Genomic DNA, 22,065 nt, shown 5'->3' on the forward strand with positions numbered 1-22,065 from the left:
CCTGCCCACTATGGTAAGTTTATTTTAAATCATAATTTAAAAATATATTTTTTTGTAAGACATAAATAACTAATTTAAATTAATCTTAAATATGTAGTGTATATTTTCTATTTTTTATTAGTGTTTTGTGTGGGGGAGGGTTCTCAATCATGATAATGGGAATTCCAACTTACGGAGTTTCCATTATTATGAATGAGAAAATACTGTACCTTGATTGGCTGCTCAGAGCCATGTGACTGTAGCTCCAGCTCTACGGATGCCCTGACGTGCACGTGCTCCGATGCGCAGTGAATGAAGGCCTCAGGACCGGGATCTCTCGTGGGCGCAGCAGGAACAGGTAGGTGCGCATCTTTCCTCTAGAATTGAGTCGAATGCCAGCGGGAAGAAGAAACCAGGATTTCAGGGCCAATATATTCATCAATGCCACCAGATTGGTTTGGAGATTCATAAGCACGATGATGAGTTTCTGCAAGTGTCAAGTCACCCAGCTGACCAAAAACATATATACCATGTTGCCATCCCTTTCTGCCTCACTTTATGGCAACCTTGAGCTCGCTCAATGGGTCAGTGAGTAAATATGGAGTATTTCCTGGTGGGGTGTAGCTCTGAACCAAGTGGATGAGGAAGATCCCAGGTTTGTCCCAAGAAAGCAGATCTTCAATTGGTCTCAATGAGAGCAAAAATAAATCAGTCAGAGTTCCTGATCCTGAACATTATCCAGTGATCATTATTGAAAAGTGAGTGGTGGTCGGCTGAGGGACACTGGACTTGGCTACTATGCTCTTCACGGTAAAATAACCTGCCAGTGCTCACTGTCTAGGATCACTTCTCAAGCATTGCCACTTGGCAAGGTACCAAAGGACAACCGTACTCCTCCAGGAGAAGAGAATACTCCGCTTCACATCTCTCCGTCAGATGGACAAAACTCCCTTCTAGGTTTATTATTAGGGATATATACAAGGTATATCAGAAATATTGCAAAGCAATCAGACAGCCTATTCTTGGAATAGGGAAGTGCTGGAGCAGGTGCTGTATGTGCAATAGCGTGTAAGATCACGGTGTGCCCCTGTTCTGAGTTTTTCCTCCCCACACCCCCATCACCCTCCATTTCTCCATTCCTTACCTGACAGTTGTGATTCCTGCCAGGGCGCAGGCTGCTCTTAGTACTTTGTCTTCAAGCAGCCATTCTTCAGGTCTGAGAGTGGACATTAGAACCCTGAAATTGATGGCCCTAAGAGGGCAGAACAAGGACGCAGATCAAGCAATGGGAGGGAAATAGAGTTAATTAGGGATGGGAACTGATTTGGTGAGTCTCTGACCCTTTTTCCTTACGTTGAGAAATTCAGACGAGAAAGGTTGGGTGCTTCTTGTGTCCACTCAGTTCGTTATAACGTAATTAAAAGAGGTGGGACTGACAGGATTACATTCCCTGTCTGAAATCCCACCAGTTCTTGTGACCAGGAGACAGTATGCCTGCAGGATTTCTTCTGAAAAGATGACTTTTTGTCTGGAATAGCCAATCTCCCACCAATCCTACTGGATCCTCCGTGGGGCAGGTGCCCATTCACACCGGGCCATGCCGGATGCCAGAAGTTCCACCGCACCACACTTCCACTGGCGGAGTGGGGCTCCAGAAATCTCAGGGCCTAGGTGTTGGAAGGCTGCTCGGCCATGAAGGGCACCACAGCCAAACCTAATGCTCCCCTCGCCCACGATTCACATGTGGACACACACTTTCCAGCAGAACTCAATGAATAGTATTCAGCAGCAAGGGACCCCGCTTAAATTATTTTTTCCACACCTCAGTCTTCAGGCCAACTGCAGCTTTCCTTCCGCTCAAATCAAAGATTCAGTCTTTTATTTCTTAATTTGAATAAAAACCAAGAGAGGGAGACAGACCAGCCTTTAATTCAGGGTAATGAACAATTTATTTGATTTATACAAGGTACACACTTGTCTTACATTCCCATCGTCTACTGTTTGCCGCAAAAGGGCAGACAGAATTATGAAAAAAAAGTTCTATTAACAACAGTTGTGGAACAAAGAAATGGTAAGAAAAACCTAGCAAAGTCACAATTCTCGCCATTCAAAACGTAAGGAAACTGCGTGTTATGTTACAAGGAATATTGGTGTTATCTGTAGACTAAGGCAAGGCGGTGCTTTACTGCAAGACAGTGAATCCTCATTACCCATGCAGGATAGGTATGTTCTCGTATTCTGCTTTACAATGCTAGCAAATTGGATGTTACAGACTCCTTCGGCGGCATGCCCATATGTGTGATCAGCTAACTCAGCTCACACCAGGCAATCCAACCTGAAATCTCCAGGGTTTGTTAGGCTCAGTTACAGCCAAGGCAGTGCACTTGCCAACCGAGCCATTCTAGAGTGAGGGGGGGGTGTGGGGGCGCAGGGAGATGACCTGGAAGGGGATGGGGCATTTGAAATGCAACTAAATTGGATAATTAATTTAGTTCTTCAGACGTTTTAATATCTGTGACTCACTCCAAACTATATGGTTGAGTATTGAGCAATTTACTTGGCTTTCACTCTTGTGGCTTTGGGTGGAAGGACATGAGAATAAAAGATTACAGCAGCAGCACTACCACGAGTTAAGGGGTGGGGGGAAGGTTGGTGGCATAAACACTCAAATTCACAGTGGAAACACGCCCTGACTAGATCCACAGACACTTACACATTTACAAAGCAGAAGAATTTAAGCTACCCAGAATAGAATTTTTTTTTGCAGCCCTGTTAATTTGAAATCGGCCAAACCTTACTTATTGCTGTTGGACCCTGGCAATACGGCCCCAATCACTGGACGAATTGAGTTTATTTTGGCTATTGCCAAATTTCATCTTGTATAGATTGGATGACATCTATTTGTCTAAAGACAGCTTAAACTCTTCCTCTACCAATGTCTCCATTTCTATTTTCCTCAGAAATCAATATTCAGTAAAACCTCTCCTATATTAGCTGGAACTCCATTGAATAAAGTAAGCTAGAGAGAGCACCAGTGATTACATGTCTTAACACCTCCATTTTACCAGTATATGAAAATAATAAACCGCTACATAGAAAATGTATCAAAATAGGTTTTATTTTTCCTGCTAGTAAGCTATTGCTCTCAGCTTGTAGTAATAGAACTTTAGTTTGTTTTTTTAGCTGGTACAGAAGTGTACTGAAATATCCGCAGGTCAAATCTGACTATGGTTCTATTCCTCGCATTGTAAAAAAAAACAATAGCTCAACACTTTAAATATTCCATCCTATTTTTGACCTGCAAATGAGATAGGGATGAAGTCGAATGGATCTCCATGCCTTGGCTTATCAGTAAAAAGTAATGCAGTTAATTTCTATTTACAAAGACTCAGCTCTATTTACAAAATTATGCTTTGTTTTTATTGATATTTAGTTCTACTTTAGGGAGGCGGAATCCTGCTCTGGATCCGCTCTCATTGCTAGAAGAGGAGGACATGCGGGACTTTTTGGAAACTAGAGAGATTCCGCTGCCCTCTACTGCCGCCTCACCTTCATTCAGAGTGACCTCATAGGAGCCCTTTGACTTGGCCCCGAAGCCTCCAAATGTTCCAAATTTCAGCTTTGACTTTTTGCCTTTTGCACCCGCAGCCCCTTCTCCAAATTCTATTCTGCCCTTGGAGGAAGAAGGTGAAAGTTCATGCTCATCACTCAGAGATGACGACCTATGACGTTCTGACTTTTTGCTTTTAAATAACGAGAAATCTAGTGTGCCTGATTTCCCTTTTGGGGAAGTGCTTGTGTCCAGACTGGAACCTTTCCCAGATGCTGAAATTTCTGGTCCTTCCATATCAATGTCACTGAAACCCAAGCTACCCTTTGAGCCCTTTATATCAATCTTGGCCCCAGACGCACTAAATTCACTCTCTGATCCTTCAATACTACTTTTCCCTTTAGACTTGGAGAAATTAAATTTGGGCATTTTAATTTTGCCTTTCTTTATTCTGATCCCTGAACTTTCCATCTCACCTTCTGGCAGGTTAACACTTGCCTGTGGTCCTTTAATGTTGACACTTGGACCTTGTGCACCTGAAACATTTAGCTGAGTTTCTGGAACACTGACACCCATTGCCATTTCTGGTCCTTCTCGATTCGGCCCTTTTGCTTGAAATTGAGAATGTTTGAATTTAGGTATTCTCATTTGGTCCAATGAAACACCAGCTATTGCTGTTTTAATATCTGCACCTGTGTCAGGAACTTGATCAAACTCTGCGCCTTTCAGGTCACCTTTGGAGCCAGGCACCCCAACACCGCCTTTTACATCAAACTTCACATCAGCTGTAGGGATTTTCACTTCAGAGCTCTTTACTTTACCACTTAGGTTCACATCTGGTGCACTGACATTTATATCTCCCTTCAAGTCGCCCTCGAACTTTGGTCCAGAAAATCCTATGTTGGCTTTTGATGCATTAAAATCAACACTGGGACCTTTTCCTTTTAGACCACCAAAGTTGATGTCTGGTCTGTCCATTTTCACATTTGGCCCTCTAATGTCTACTTTAGGGCATTTTATGTCAGTGTCTATCTTTGGACCAGAAAGATCAGCATCCAAATTCCCTTCTAGTTTAGGTCCCTTCGCGTTAATACCGAAATCAGACACAGTGACCCCAAATCCTGAAGAGTTGTCGCCTTTTATCTTCAGTCCTGTAGTGTCAATATGAGCTTTTGGAAAGTTGATCTGAGGCATCCTTAGCTTTCCTTCTGAACCTTTAATGTCAAAGTCTGGAGCATCAACATCTACACTGGGACATTTTACATTCACATCTAGTCCTCTGAAGTCTCCTTTGATATTTGGACTGGAAATATTGACATCGCCTTTTAGTTGTGGTTTCTTTAAATCTATGTCCAAATTAGGTGCTGTGATACCAACTGATGGCATTGCAATCTGGGTGCCTTTGAATTTACCATCAGCATTTATGTCCATTCCGGGTGTCTCAACATTTACATCTAAACCTGGTGTCTTAAAGTCACTTCCTATCTTTGGTGCATTTATGCCGAGATTCAGATCAGAACCTTGCAGTTTAGTACCAGAAATATTCATTTCAGGCATTTTCAGCTTTCCTTCTGGACCCTCAACATTAACATCTGGAGTCTTAAGATCCAACTTTGGTCCTTTCATGTCTATTTTAGGTCCTTTGATGTCACCTTTTAGATCGAAGTCAGGTGAGCTGATTTTGGGTCCTGAAACCTTCCATGATGGCATCTCAAAACTTGATCCTTTTACTTTAGCATCATGACCATCAATATGTAGATCTGGAGCAGAGATCTTGGGTTGAAGATCAATACTGGGTGCATTAATGTTAACGTCGGGTCCTTTAATTCCACTCTCTAATTTTGGTGTACCAACATCAATGTCCACACCTGAACCTTTAAATTTAGGTCCTGAAATATTAAACTTTGGCCTCTTCATTTTCATTTTTAATTTACCTTCTGGTTTTTCAATATCAACATTTGGAGCATCAACGTCAAAATCTATTTCTGGTCTCTTTATGTTGAGCGTTGGGCCTTTTACATCTCCTGATACTTCACCTTTCAGATTTGTGCCCTTCAAATTAATATCCAAATCTGGCTCAGATATTTTGGGTGACTTGATGTTCACTGAAGGAAATTTTAATTTTGTGCCTTTCGCTTTGAAACCAGATCCTTTCAAGTCAACATCTTTGTTGACATCTATTCCAGGTGCTTTAATGTCAACATGTGGACCTTTTATATCTCCAACTGAAAAGTCAATATCAGGTGCTTGTAAATTTCCTTCAATCTTTGGACTAGGTAGTTCACCTTTAATTTTTGGTGATGCCAGATCAAACTCAATATCTGGAAATGATAACTTCATTTTTCCAAATCGCGGTTTCTTTACTTTTGATGGCTTGATATTTAACTGTCCATCTGATGATCCAAGGCTTACATTTAGATCTGGGGACTTAATATCCACTTCTGGGTTGGATAAATCAAGGTCACTCTTTGGAACGATCACCTTCACATCTCCTGCAGGTTTCTTCGATTTGATGTTGAATTTAGGCATTTTAAATTTGCCCTTTTTCCCCTTAGTGCTAACATTTAAGTCTGGTGAATCAACATTCAAATCTACATCAGGACCTGTCATATCAAGAGATGGAGCATTTATGTCTCCTTGTGGCCCTTTCATTCCAAATCCAAATTTTGGCGCCTTCACTCTTGGCATTTTCAGATGTACTCCTTGACTATCTGTATCCAATTCAGGTGCACTAACACCCATACCAAAATTTGGAGATTTAATATCAACAGTACCTTCCAGTTTTGGGCCTTTGAAGTCAACATTCATGTCTGGTGAAGATATATTGGGAGCTGAAATGCCCAATGAAGGCAGCGAAAACTTGTGACCATTTCCTTTTACATCAGGCCCCTCAAAGTTCATGTCAGGCCCCTTGATATCTACTTTAGGACCTTTAATATCAAAATTTGGGCCTTTGATGTCACCCTCCATATTAATGTCAGGAGCATCAACATCACCTGTCAGTTTTGGACCTTTAAACCCAAGATCAAAGTTAGGAGCTTTAACTTTGGGTAACGAGATATTAAATCCTGGCATTTGAAATCCAGGGCCTTTGATTTTACCGTCAGCATCCATATCTACCTCAGGTACTTCAACCCCGCTTTTTATCTTTGGTCCAGATATATTAACATCTGCCTCGGGAAGCTTGGCATCAATATTCAGATCTGGACCTTCTACTTTAGCTCCCCCCATTTGGAATTTGGGCAATTTGATTTTTGGCATGCGGAACTGTCCATGTGCACCCTCCAGGTCAACATCAGGTGTTTCTACATCTACCTTTGGTCCTTTGATTTCTCCCTCTATATTTGGTGAAGAAATGTCAATATCTTGATCTCCTTTAAGCTTTGGGCCCTTGAAACTCAAATCAAGTTCTGGAGCCTTTATGTTGGGCAGATGTAGGGAAGGCATTGAAAACTTGGACCCACTTCCTTTGACATCAGGTCCCTCGATATCTAGTTTGGGACCTTTAATATTCACATTTGGGCCCTTGATGTCACCCTCCAGATTAACATCAGGGGCATCAACATCTCCTGTCAGTTTTGGACCTTTGAAGTGTAGATTAAAATCAGGCTTTTGGATCTTGGGTGCTGAGATATTGAAATCTGGCATTTTAAACTTAGGGCCTTTGATACCACCCTCCAGATTTACATCAGGGACATCAACATCTCCGCTCACTTTTGGACCTTTGAGCTCCAGATCAAAATCAGGCTTATGGAACGTGGGTGCTGAGATACCGAAACCCGGCATTTTAAATTTAGGGCCTTTGATTTTGCTCGAACCTCCATCAAGACCCAAATCTACGTCAGGTATTTCAACATCTCCTTCTATCTTTGGTCCGGATAGCTTAACATCTGCCTCGGGAAGATTAGCATCAATATTCAGATCTGGACCTTCTACTTTAGGTCCACCCATTCGGAAACTGGGCATTTTGAATTTAGGCATGTGGAACTTTCCACTAGGACTTTTTATCTCGCCCTCTGGCATATCTACATCTATCTTTGGTCCTTTGATCTCTCCCCCTATACTGGCAGAAGGAAGGTCAATATCATGGTCGCCAAATGTTAATTCGCGATCTAGTTTAGGACCTTTAATAGTCAAATTTGGGCCTTTGATGTCACCCTCCAGATTCACATCAGGGTCAATAATATCTCCGCTCACTTTTGGACCTTTGAGCTCCAAATCAAAATCAGGCTTATGGAACTTAGGTCCTGAGATCTTGAATCCCGGCAATTTAAATTTAGGGCCTTTGATTTTACCAGAACCTCCTTCAACATCCAAATCTACGTCAGGTACTTCAACACCTCCTTCTATCTTTGGCCCAGATAGCTTAACATCTGCTTTGGGAAGGTTAGCATCAATGTCTAGATCTGGTCCCTCTACTTTACCTCCACCCATTTGGAATTTGGGCAATCTGAACTTAGGCATTTGGAACCTTCCACTGCCGCCTTCAATGTCAGCCTCTGGCATATCTACGTCTACATCTATCTTAGGTCCTTTGATCTCTCCCCCTATATTTGCAGAAGGAAGGTTAATATCATGGCCACCTTTCACTTTTGGGCCTTTAAGACTCAAGTCCAATTCTGGAGCCTTGATGCTGGGCAAATTTATGGAAGGCATTGAAAACTTGGGTCCACTTCCCTTCATATCAGGTCCCTCGATATCTAGTTTAGGACCTTTAATATTCACATTTGGGCCTTTGATGTCACCCTCCAGATTAACATCAGGGATATCAACATCTCCGCTCACTTTTGGACTTCTGACGTGCAGATCAATATCAGGCTTATGGAACGTGGGTCCTGAGATATTGAAACCCGGCATCTTAAATTTAGGGCCTCTGATTTTACCAGAACCTCCTTCAACATCCAAATCTACGTCAGGTACTTCAACACCTCCTTCTATCTTTGGCCCAGATAGCTTAACATCTGCTTTGGGAAGGTTAGCATCAATGTCTAGATCTGGTCCCTCTATTTTACCTCCACCCATTTGGAATTTGGGCAATCTGAATTTAGGCATGTGGAACCTTCCACTGCCGCCTTCAATGTCAGCCTCTGGCATATCTACATCTACATCTAGCTTTGGTCCTTTGATCTCTCCCCCTATATCTGCAGAAGGAAGGTTAATATCATGGTCGCCTTTCACTTTTGGGCCTTTAAGACTCAAGTCAAATTCTGGAGCCTTGATGCTGGGCATATTTATGGAAGGCATTGAAAACTTGGGCCCACTTCCTTTTACATCAGGTCCCTCGATATCTAGTTTAGGACCTTTAATATTCATATTTGGGCCTTTGATGTCACCCTCCAGATTAACATCAGGGACAGCAACATCTCCGCTCACTTTTGGACTGTTCAGGTGAAGATCAATATCAGGCTTATGGAACGTGGGTCCTGAGATATTGAATCCTGGCATTTTAAATTTAGGGCCTTTGATTTTACCAGAACCTCCTTCAACATCCAAATCTACGTCAGGTATTTCAACACCTCCTTCTATCTTTGGCCCAGATAGCTTAACATCTGCTTTGGGAAGGTTAGCATCAATGTCTAGATCTGGTCCCTCTACTTTACCTCCACCCATTTGGAATTTGGGCAATCTGAATTTAGGCATGTGGAACCTTCCACTGCCACCTTCAATGTCAGCCTCTGGCATATCTACATCTACATCCAGCTTTGGTCCTTTGATCTCTCCCCCTATATCTGCAGAAGGAAAGTTAATATCATGGTCACCTTTCACTTTTGGGCCTTTAATATTCAACTCAAATTCTGGAGCCTTGATGCTGGGCAAATTTATGGAAGGCATTGAAAACTTGGGCCCACTTCCTTTTACATCAGGTCCCTCGATATCTAGTTTAGGACCTTTCATATTCATATTTGGGCCTTTGATGTCACCATCCAGATTAACATCAGGAACATTAACATCTCCACTCACTTTTGGACCTCTGAGGTGTAGATCAATATCAGGCTTATGGAACGTGGGTCCTGAGATATTGAAACCCGGCATCTTAAATTTAGGGCCTTTGATTTTACCAGAACCTCCTTCAACATCCAAATCTACGTCAGGTATTTCAACACCTCCTTCTATCTTTGGCCCAGATAGCTTAACATCTGCTTTGGGAAGGTTAGCATCAATGTCTACATCTGGTCCCTCTACTTTACCTCCACCCATTTGGAATTTGGGCAATTTGAATTTAGGCATGTGGAACCTTCCACTACCGCCTTCAATGTCAGCCTCTGGCATATCTACATCTACATCCAGCTTTGGTCCTTTGATCTCTCCCCCTATATCTGCAGAAGGAAGGTTAATATCATGGTCGCCTTTAACTTTTGGGCTTTTAAGATTCAAATCAAATTCTGGAGCCTTGATGTTGGGCAAATTTATGGAAGGCATTGAAAACTTGGGCCCACTTCCTTTTACATCAGGTCCCTTGTTATCTAGTTTAGGACCTTTAATATTCATATTTGGGCCTTTGATGTCACTCTCCAGATTAACATCAGGGACATCAACATCTCCACTCACTTTTGGACTTTTCAGGTGTAGATCAATATCAGGCTTATGGAACGTGGGTCCTGAGATATTGAAACCCGGCATTTTAAATTTAGGGCCTTTGATTTTACCAGAACCTCCTTCAACATCCAAATCTACGTCAGGTATTTCAACACCTCCTTCTATCTTTGGTCCAGATAACTTAACATCTGCTTCGGGAAGATTAGCATCAATATTCAGATCAGGACCTTCTACTTTAGGTCCACCCATTCGGAACCTGGGCATTTTGAATTTAGGCATGTGGAACTTTCCACTAGGACTTTTTATGTCAGCCTCTGGTGTCTTGATATCTAGCTTTGGTCCTTTGATCTCTCCCTCTAAACTAGCAGACGGAACTTCAATATCATGGTCACCTTTTAGTTTTGGGCCTTTAAGACCCAAGTCAAAGTCTGGAGCCTTAATGCTGGGCAATTGTATGGAAGGCATTGAAAACTTGGGCCCACTTCCTTTTATATCAGGTCCCTCGATATCTAGTTTAGGACCTTTCATATTCACATTTGGACCTTTGATGTCACCCTCCAGATTAACATCAGGGACATCAACATCTCCACTCACTTTTGGACCTTTGAACTCCAAATCAAAATCAGGCTTACGGAACGTGGGTCCTGAGATCTTGAATCCTGGCATTTTAAATTTAGGGCCTTTGATTTTACCAGAACCTCCATCAACATCCAAATCTACATCAGGTATTTCAACACCTCCTTCTATCTTTGGCCCAGATAGGTTAACATCTGCTTTGGGAAGGTTAGCATCAATGTCCAGATCTGGTCCCTCTACTTTACCTCCACCCATTTGGAATTTGGGCAACTTGAATTTAGGCATGTGGAACCATCCACTGCCGCCTTCAATGTCAGCCTCTGGAATATCTACGTCTACATCTACCTTTGGTCCTTTAATCTCTCCCTCTAAACTAGCAGACGGAACATCAATATCATGGTCACCTTTTAGTTTTGGGCCTTTAAGACCCAAGTCAAATTCTGGAGCCTGAATGCTGGGCAACTGTATGGAAGGCATTGAAAACTTGGGCCCACTTCCTTTTACATCAGGTCCCTCAATATCTAGTTTAGGACCTTTAATATTCACATTTGGGCCTTTGATGTCACCCTCCAGATTAACATCTGGGACATCAACATCTGCACTCACTTTTAGACCTTTGAGCTCCAAATTAAAATCAGGCTTATGGAACGTGGGTCCTGAGATCTTGAATCCCGGCATCTTAAATTTAGGGCCTCTGATTTTACCAGAACCTCCTTCAACATCCAAATCTACGTCAGGTACTTCAACACCTCCTTCTATCTTTGGCCCAGGTAGCTTAACATCTGCTTTGGGAATGTTAGCATCAATGTCTAGATCTGGTCCCTCTACTTTACCTCCACCCATTTGGAATTTGGGCAATCTGAATTTAGGCATGTGGAACCTTCCACTGCTGCCTTCAATGTCAGCCTCTGGCATATCTACATCTACATCTAGCTTTGGTCCTTTGATCTCGCCCCCTATATCTGCAGAAGGAAGGTTAATATCATGGTCGCCTTTAACTTTTGGACCTTTAAGACTCAAGTCAATTTCTGGAGCCTTAATTTTGGGAAAATGTATGGAAGGCATTGAAAACTTGGGTCCACTTCCTTTTACATCAGGTCCCTCGATATCTAGTTTAGGACCTTTAATATTCACATTCGGGCCTTTGATGTCACCCTCCAGATTAACATCAGGGACATCAACACCTCCACTCACTTTTGGACCTCTGAGGTGTAGATCAATATCAGGCTTATGGAACGTGGGTCCTGAGATATTGAAACCCGGCATCTTAAATTTAGGGCCTCTGATTTTACCAGAACCTCCTTCAACATCCAAATCTACGTCAGGTACTTCAACACCTCCTTCTATCTTAGGCCCAGATAGCTCAACATCTGCTTTGGGAAGGTTAGCATCAATGTCTAGATCTGGTCCTTCTGCTTTACCTCCACCCATTTGGAATTTGGGCAATCTGAATTTAGGCATGTGGAACCTTCCACTGCTGCCTTCAATGTCAGCCTCTGGCATATCTACATCTACATCTAGCTTAGGTCCTTTGATCTCTCCCCCTATATTTGCAGAAGGAAGGTTAATATCATGGTCGCCTTTAACTTTTGGACCTTTAAGACTCAAGTCCAATTCTGGAGCCTTGAAGCTGGGCAGATTTATGGATGGCATTGAAAACTTGGGCCCACTTCCTTTTACATCAGGTCCCTCGATATCTAGTTTAGGACCTTTAATATTCACATTTGGGCCTTTGATGTCACTCTCCAGATTAACATCAGGGACATCAACATTTCCGCTCATTTTTGGACCTCTGAGGTGTAGATCAATATCAGGCTTATGGAACGTGGGTCCTGAGATGTTGAAACCTGGCATTTTAAATTTAGGGCCTTTGATTTTACCAGAACCTCCTTCAACATCCAAATCTACATCAGGTATTTCAACACCTCCTTCTATCTTTGGCCCAGATAGCTTAACATCTGCTTTGGGAAGGTTAGCATCAATGTCTAGATCTGGTCCTTCTGCTTTACCTCCACCCATTTGAAATTTGGGCAATCTGAACTTAGGCATTTGGAATCTTCCACTGCTGCCTTCAATGTCAGCCTCTGGCATATCTACATCTACATCTAGCTTTTGTCCCTTGATCTCTCCTCCTATATCTGCAGAAGGAAGGTTAATATCGTGGTCACCTTTCCCTTTTGGGCCTTTAAAATTCAAGTCAAATTCTGGAGCCCTAATGCTGGGCAAATTTATGGATGGCATTGAAAACTTGGGCCCACTTCCTTTTACATCAGGTCCCTTGATATCTAGTTTAGGACCTTTAATATTCATATTTGGGCCTTTGATGTCACCCTCCAGATTAACATCAGGGACATTAACATCTCCACTCATCTTTGGACCTCTGAGGTGTAGATCAATATCAGGCTTATGGAACGTGGGTCCTGAGATATTGAAACCCGGCATCTTAAATTTAGGGCCTTTGATTTTACCAGAACTTCCGTCAACATCCAAATCTACGTCAGGTACTTCAACACCTCCTTCTATCTTTGGCCCAGATAGCTTAACATCTGCTTCGGGAAGGTTAGCATCAATGTCTAGATCTGGTCCCTCTACTTTACCTCCACCCATTTGGAATTTGGGCAATCTGAATTTAGGCATGTGGAACCTTCCACTGCTGCCTTCAATGTCAGCCTCTGGCATATCTACATCTACATCTAGCTTTGGTCCTTTGATCTCGCCCCCTATATCTGCAGAAGGAAGGTTAATCTCATGGTCGCCTTTAACTTTTGGGCCTTTAAGACTCAAGTCAATTTCTGGAGCCTTAATTTTGGGAAAATGTATGGAAGGCATTGAAAACTTGGGTCCACTTCCTTTTACATCAGGTCCCTCGATATCTAGTTTAGGACCTTTAATATTCACATTCGGGCCTTTGATGTCACCCTCCAGATTAACATCAGGGACATCAACACCTCCACTCACTTTTGGACCTCTGAGGTGTAGATCAATATCAGGCTTATGGAACGTGGGTCCTGAGATATTGAAACCCGGCATCTTAAATTTAGGGCCTCTGATTTTACCAGAACCTCCTTCAACATCCAAATCTACGTCAGGTACTTCAACACCTCCTTCTATCTTTGGCCCAGATAGCTCAACATCTGCTTTGGGAAGGTTAGCATCAATGTCTAGATCTGGTCCTTCTGCTTTTCCTCCACCCATTTGGAATTTGGGCAATCTGAATTTAGGCATGTGGAACCTTCCACTGCCGCCTTCAATGTCAGCCTCTGGCATATCTACATCTACATCTAGCTTAGGTCCTTTGATCTCTCCCCCTATATTTGCAGAAGGAAGGTTAATATCATGGTCGCCTTTAACTTTTGGACCTTTAAGACTCAAGTCCAATTCTGGAGCCTTGAAGCTGGGCAGATTTATGGATGGCATTGAAAACTTGGGCCCACTTCCTTTTACATCAGGTCCCTCGATATCTAGTTTAGGACCTTTAATATTCACATTTGAGCCTTTGATGTCACTCTCCAGATTAACATCAGGGACATCAACATTTCCGCTCATTTTTGGACCTCTGAGGTGTAGATCAATATCAGGCTTATGGAACGTGGGTCCTGAGATGTTGAAACCTGGCATTTTAAATTTAGGGCCTTTGATTTTACCAGAACCTCCTTCAACATCCAAATCTACATCAGGTATTTCAACACCTCCTTCTATCTTTGGCCCAGATAGCTTAACATCTGCTTTGGGAAGGTTAGCATCAATGTCTAGATCTGGTCCTTCTGCTTTACCTCCACCCATTTGAAATTTGGGCAATCTGAACTTAGGCATTTGGAATCTTCCACTGCTGCCTTCAATGTCAGCCTCTGGCATATCTACATCTACATCTAGCTTTTGTCCCTTGATCTCTCCTCCTATATCTGCAGAAGGAAGGTTAATATCGTGGTCACCTTTCCCTTTTGGGCCTTTAAAATTCAAGTCAAATTCTGGAGCCCTAATGCTGGGCAAATTTATGGATGGCATTGAAAACTTGGGCCCACTTCCTTTTACATCAGGTCCCTTGATATCTAGTTTAGGACCTTTAATATTCATATTTGGGCCTTTGATGTCACCCTCCAGATTAACATCAGGGACATTAACATCTCCACTCATCTTTGGACCTCTGAGGTGTAGATCAATATCAGGCTTATGGAACGTGGGTCCTGAGATATTGAAACCCGGCATCTTAAATTTAGGGCCTTTGATTTTACCAGAACTTCCGTCAACATCCAAATCTATGTCAGGTACTTCAACACCTCCTTCTATCTTTGGCCCAGATAGCTTAACATCTGCTTCGGGAAGGTTAGCATCAATGTCTAGATCTGGTCCCTCTACTTTACCTCCACCCATTTGGAATTTGGGCAATCTGAATTTAGGCATGTGGAACCTTCCACTGCTGCCTTCAATGTCAGCCTCTGGCATATCTACATCTACATCTAGCTTTGGTCCTTTGATCTCGCCCCCTATATCTGTAGAAGGAAGGTTAATCTCATGGTCGCCTTTAACTTTTGGGCCTTTAAGACTCAAGTCAATTTCTGGAGCCTTAATTTTGGGAAAATGTATGGAAGGCATTGAAAACTTGGGTCCACTTCCTTTTACATCAGGTCCCTCGATATCTAGTTTAGGACCTTTAATATTCACATTCGGGCCTTTGATGTCACCCTCCAGATTAACATCAGGGACATCAACACCTCCACTCACTTTTGGACCTCTGAGGTGTAGATCAATATCAGGCTTATGGAACGTGGGTCCTGAGATATTGAAACCCGGCATCTTAAATTTAGGGCCTCTGATTTTACCAGAACCTCCTTCAACATCCAAATCTACGTCAGGTACTTCAACACCTCCTTCTATCTTTGGCCCAGATAGCTCAACATCTGCTTTGGGAAGGTTAGCATCAATGTCTAGATCTGGTCCTTCTGCTTTTCCTCCACCCATTTGGAATTTGGGCAATCTGAATTTAGGCATGTGGAACCTTCCACTGCCGCCTTCAATGTCAGCCTCTGGCATATCTACATCTACATCTAGCTTAGGTCCTTTGATCTCTCCCCCTATATTTGCAGAAGGAAGGTTAATATCATGGTCGCCTTTAACTTTTGGACCTTTAAGACTCAAGTCCAATTCTGGAGCCTTGAAGCTGGGCAGATTTATGGATGGCATTGAAAACTTGGGCCCACTTCCTTTTACATCAGGTCCCTCGATATCTAGTTTAGGACCTTTAATATTCACATTTGAGCCTTTGATGTCACTCTCCAGATTAACATCAGGGACATCAACATTTCCGCTCATTTTTGGACCTCTAAGGTGTAGATCAATATCAGGCTTATGGAACGTGGGTCCTGAGATGTTGAAACCTGGCATTTTAAATTTAGGGCCTTTGATTTTACCAGAACCTCCTTCAACATCCAAATCTACATCAGGTATTTCAACACATCCTTCTATCTTTGGCCCAGATAGCTTAACATCTGCTTTGGGAAGGTTAGCATCAATGTCTAGATCTGGTCCCTCTACTTTACCTCCACCCATTTGAAATTTGGGCAATCTGAACTTAGGCATTTGGAATCTTCCACTGCTGCCTTCAATGTCAGCCTCTGGCATATCTACATCTACATCTAGCTTTTGTCCCTTGATCTCTCCCCTTATATCTGCAGAAGGAAGGTTAATATCGTGGTCACCTTTCCCTTTTGGGCCTTTAAAATTCAAGTCAAATTCTGGAGCCCTAATGCTGGGCAAATTTATGGATGGCATTGAAAACTTGGGCCCACTTCCTTTTACATCAGGTCCCTTGATATCTAGTTTAGGACCTTTAATATTCATATTTGGGCCTTTGATGTCACCCTCCAGATTAACATCAGGGACATTAACATCTCCACTCATCTTTGGACCTCTGAGGTGTAGATCAATATCAGGCTTATGGAACGTGGGTCCTGAGATATTGAAACCCGGCATCTTAAATTTAGGGCCTCTGATTTTACCAGAACCTCCTTCAACATCCAAATCTACGTCAGGTACTTCAACACCTCCTTCTATCTTTGGCCCAGATAGCTTAACATCTGCTTTGGGAAGGTTAGCATCAATGTCTAGATCTGGTCCCTCTACTTTACCTCCACCCATTTGGAATTTGGGCAATCTGAATTTAGGCATGTGGAACCTTCCACTGCTGCCTTCAGTGTCAGCCTCTGGCATATCTACATCTACATCGAGCTTTGGTCCCTTGATCTCTCCCCCTATGTTTTCAGAAGGAAGGTTAATATCATGGTCGCCTTTAACTTTTGGGCCTTTCAGACTCATGTCCAATTCTGGAGCCTTGAAGCTGGGCAAATTTATGGAAGGCATTGAAATCTTGGGCCCACTTCCTTTTACATCAGGTCCCTCGATATCTAGTTTAGGACCTTTAATATTCATATTTGGGCCTTTGATGTCACCCTCCAGATTAACATCAGGGACATCAACATCTGCGCTCACTTTTGGACCTCTGAGGTGTAGATCAATATCAGGCTTTTGGAACGTGGGTCCTGAGATATTGAAACCCGGAATCTTAAATTTAGGGCCTTTGATTTTACCAGAACCTGCTTCAACATCCAAATCTATGTCAGGTACTTCAACACCTCCTTCTATCTTTGGCACAGATAGCTTTACATCTGCTTTGGGAAGGTTAGCATCAATGTCTAGATCTGGTCCCTCTACTTTACCTCCACCCATTTGGAATTTGGGCAATCTGAATTTAGGCATGTGGAACCTTCCACTGCCGCCTTCAAGGTCAGCCTCTGGCATATCTACATCTACATCTAGCTTTGGTCCTTTGATCTCTCCCTCTATATCTGCAGAAGGAAGGTTAATATCATGGTCACCTTTAACTTTTGGACCTTTAAGATTCAAATCAATTTCTGGAGCCTTAACTTTGGGGAAATGTATGGAAGGCATTGAAAACTTGGGCACACTTCCTTTTACATCAGGTCCCTCGATATCTAGTTTAGGACCTTTAATATTCACATTTGGGCCTTTGACGTCACCCTCCAGATTAACATCAGGGACAGCAACATCTCCGCTCAATTTTGGACCTCTGAGGTGTAGATCAATATCAGGCTTATGGAACGTGGGTCCTGAGATATTGAAACCCGGCATCTTAAATTTAGGGTCTTTGATTTTACCAGAACGTCCTTCAACATCCAAATCTACGTCAGGTACTTCAACACCTCCTTCTATCTTTGGCCCAGATAGCTTAACATCTGCTTTGGGAAGGTTAGCATCAATGTCTAGATCTGGTCCCTCTACTTTACCTCCACCCATTTGGAATTTGGGCAATCTGAATTTAGGCATTTGGAATCTTCCACTGCTGCCTTCAATGTCAGCCTCTGGCATATCTACATCTACATCTAACTTTGGTCCTTTGATCTCTCCCCCTATGTTTGCAGAAGGAAGGTTAATATCCTGGTTGCCTTTCACTTTTGGGCCTTTAAGACTCAAGTCCAATTCTGGAGCCTTGATGTTGGGCAAATTTATGGAAGGCATTGAAAACTTGGGCCCACTTCCTTTTACATCAGGTCCCTCGATATCTAGTTTAGGACCTTTAATATTCATATTTGGGCCTTCGATGTCACCCTCCAGATTAACATCAGGGACATCAACACCTCCGCTCACTTTTGGACCTCTGAGGTGTAGATCAATATCAGGCTTATGGAACGTGGGTCCTGAGATATTGAAACCCGGCATTTTAAATTTAGGGCCTTTGATTTTACCAGAACCTCCTTCAACATCCAAATCTACGTCAGGTACTTCAACACCTCCTTCTATCTTTGGCCCAGATAGCTTAACATCTGCTTTGGGAAGGTTAGCATCAATGTCTAGATCTGGTCGCTCTACTTTACCTCCACCCATTTGGAATTTGGGCAATCTGAATTTAGGCATTTGGAACCTTCCACTGCTGCCTTCAATGTCAGCCTCTGGCATATCTACATCTACATCTAGCTTTGGTCCTTTGATCTCTCCGCCTATATCTGCAGAAGGAAGGTTAATATCATGGTCGCCTTTCACTTTTGTGCCTTTAAAATTCAAATCAATGTCTGGAGCCTTTATGTTGGGCATCTGCATGGAAGGCACTGAAAACTTGGACCGACTTCCTTTGACATCAGGTCCCTTGATATCTAGTTTAGGACCTTTAATATTCACATTTGGGCCCTTGATGTCACCCTCCAGATGAACATCAGTGACATCAACGTCTCCACTCACTTTTGAACCTTTGAACTCCAGATCAAAATCAGGCTTATTGAACTTGGGTCCTGAGATAGTAAATCCCGGCATTTTAAATTTAGAGCCTTTGATTTTACCAGAACCTCCTCCAAGATCCAAATCTACATCAGGTATTTCAACACCTCCTTCTATCTTTTGCCCAGATAGCTTAACATCTGCTTTGGGAAGGTTAGCATCAATGTCTAGATCTGATCCCTCTACTTTACCTCCACCCATTTGGAATTTGGGCAATCTGAACTTAGGCATCTCAATTTGTTGACTTCCATCCCCTAGTTGAACTTCTGGTGCATGTACATCTACCTTTGGACGTTTGATCTCTCCCGTTATATTTCGAGCAGGAAGATTAATATCCTGAGCCCCTTTCAGCTTTGGGCCTTTAAAACTCGAATCAAAATCTGGAGCCTTAATTTTGGGCATATCTATTGAAGGCGTTGAAAACTTGAGCCCACTTCCTTTTACATCAGTTCCCTCGATATCTACTTTGGGACCTTTAATATTCATAATTGGGCCTGTGATGTCACCCTCTAGATTGATGTCAGGGGCGTCAAAATCTCCTGTCTCTTTTGTACCTTTGAGGTGTAAATGAAAATCTGGCTTTTGGATTTTGGGTCCTGACATACTGATTCCTGGCATTTTCAATTTAGCACTCTCCATATTAACATCAGGGACATCAACATCTCCTGTCACTTTTGGGCCTTTGACTTCCAGATCAAAATCAGGCTTTTGAATCGTCGTTCCTGAGACACTGAATCCCGGCATTTTAAATTGAGGGGCTTTGATTTTACCAGCACCTCCTTCACCATCCAGATCTACATCAGGTATCTGAACACCGCCTTCTATCTTTGGTCCAGACAGCTTAACATCTGCCTCGGTAAAGTTGGCGCCGATGTTCAGATTTGGTCCTTCTACTTTCGTCCACTTGGTTGTGACTTGGGCATTTGGAATCTCTTTCACATTGGAACCTGAAATATTGAAGTTTGGTGTCTTCGTTTTGATACTTAGTTTCCCATCTTGCGCATTGAAACCTGAACCATCAACATGTATTTTTGATGTTTGAACATCAATCTTTGGACCTTTTAAATCATGATTTCCAGATGTATTTAGATCGGCTTCGATGTTGGGAACAGAAATGTCTGTTTTTGCTATACTTGTCTGAATATCAACAACTGGACCTCTCACTTTTGACCCAGAAATACTCAACTCCGGCATCTTGATTGAAGGCATTTTGGTTTTCCTATCTGAACCTCCAATGTCAACATCCAGTTTTGTTCTTGTATCAGTAACAGGTATTTGTAGATCTGTTGTAACTTTTGGTGCAGAAAAATCCACATTTGTCTTTGCATGTCTGACATCAAAATCTGATGTTTGCACTGTTCCTCCTGATAAATTGATCTGGGGCATATGAAACGTAGTCTGTCCATGTTCTGTATCCGGTCCAGATACCTCTACAACTTTTGTTTTCACAATGTGCATTGTGTGTGTTGTCCGCTGGCTGTCTCCCATTGGAAAGTGCAGACCTTCAGTGCCCGAGAGATTAACATCTACATCCATCTCTGACGTTTCCAGTTTTGGTCCTGATCGCTCAACGGTGACTTGCTCATATCTTGGAACTTTTATTTTAAAGTCTGGATTCTGGATGTCCATGTCTGTCATGACTGTGGGGCCGGATGTATGAACTTTACGTGTAATGACCTTTCTGGTGATATGTACACTGGAAGATCTGTCACCTTGATCTGATGCCTCAATACCATCTTCTGACTTCAGACGAGGCTTGATTTTTGTTCTGAAAATCCTCTGATAGTCTTCATCATCTCCACTCTAGAGGAAATAGAAAATCTGTGTCATATCCAGCTTCATACTTTAGTTTTTACTTAAGAGAAACTGTTAAGCTCCCATGTAGGCCAGGAAAGTCCAAGTTTCAGGCCTGTGTTGAGCTAGCTGAATTCAGCTAGTGTGGCAGTGCAAGAGCTAGGAAGGGAAAAAAAGGTCAACCAGTATACCCACTCTGCTCCCTGTCCAGTGATTCTGTTGAAGAGCATATGTGTGCACATCCAATGAGGATAGGAACAAGCTTAGCTGTGATGTCCTCCCTTGCCCAAAGTTGAACATCCTACCAATATTCATTATCTTGACGCACCCACCTCCTAGTCTTATGTCTCATTGTACGTCCTATGGTGTTCTAAATCCAGTCTCCAGTACTTCCTTCCTTACCACTCTCCACCTGCCCACCTTTCCACGCGCAGTGGTCGAGCCTTCAAGCCTCTCAGGGCTACACTCTCCTTACAGCCCTCTACCTTGCTACCTTTCTCCACACATTTAAAAGCCTTTTAAAAACCGCTTTCAGTGAGCTCTTCTAACTATCCCCTATTGCTCGGCATCTGTATTCTCCAATACGAAGTGCCTCAAGAGGTTTTCTACGTTTAAAGGTATTTCTATAAATGCGAGATGTTGCTGCTGTTTTTTTTGCCTTAAAAATGTCAAATAGCCCTTGAGTGAGGTACGGAGGATCCCTTGCCTCAGGAAAAATCAGTTCCTTCAGGAGAGACATAGAGAAAATGGGGGAAATTTATTTGGGAAATATGATATAGTACTAGATGGTTACCCATGATGCTGCGGCGGGAGGGTGTAATTACTGTGTGATAACTTTACATTGGCAGTCTCCATTTAAATGTGGATATATGAATTTATAACAGAAAAAGTTGACGTGAAATATGCACGGATGTTAGTGAAGTGCGATAAGCAGTGTGGGATTAGTCAGGAATTCTGTTTTTACAGAGAAAGATGTAAAAAAGCTGTGTGTTATATTACAGTACCTTTAACTTACAGCTGTCACCTGTGGCAGCATTGTAAGGTAAATGAGGAGGTGTAACCACCCATGTGAGCATTGAAACTCTACTGAAGAGGTGCTTTTCACTGGTGCCTCCAGAGGGCAGCATTAGTAGCAGAGGAAACGGTAAGTCCTTGCTTCTCCAGTTATTGGGGAAGAACATAGGAATTTTTGGGAACAGGATTTTAGGCCATAAACTCCCTCCTTTATTTCTTTTAATGTTTTTCTCTACAATTTTCTCCCCTCCCTCCAGGAGGCGCTGTGTCCCTTACTTACCATCTGGTACTTCACTCAAGTTGCCAACTATTATGTTTTGTTTGGCTGT

The 22,065-nt window shown here is 42.6% G+C and overlaps 1 protein-coding gene across 3 annotated transcripts in view; it reads right to left on the reverse strand.

The window, feature by feature from the left end:
- Positions 1-1,904: 1,904 nt before the first annotated feature.
- LOC139239466 (neuroblast differentiation-associated protein AHNAK-like) overlaps positions 1,905-22,065 on the reverse strand; it is a 49,755-nt gene continuing 29,594 nt past the window's right edge. For 2 of the 3 annotated variants that reach the window (XM_070868233.1, XM_070868232.1), the window contains one exon: positions 1,905-20,731. In XM_070868233.1, the coding sequence (XP_070724334.1) occupies positions 3,386-20,731 (17,346 nt within the window). In that variant the 3' untranslated portion in view covers positions 1,905-3,385. The remainder of the gene's footprint in view (positions 20,732-22,065) is intronic. The other variant, XM_070868234.1, reaches the window with a different exon arrangement.

Source organism: Pristiophorus japonicus, chromosome 27 (genome assembly GCF_044704955.1).
Source record: "Pristiophorus japonicus isolate sPriJap1 chromosome 27, sPriJap1.hap1, whole genome shotgun sequence".
In the NCBI taxonomy this organism is placed as follows: Eukaryota; Metazoa; Chordata; class Chondrichthyes; family Pristiophoridae; genus Pristiophorus; species Pristiophorus japonicus.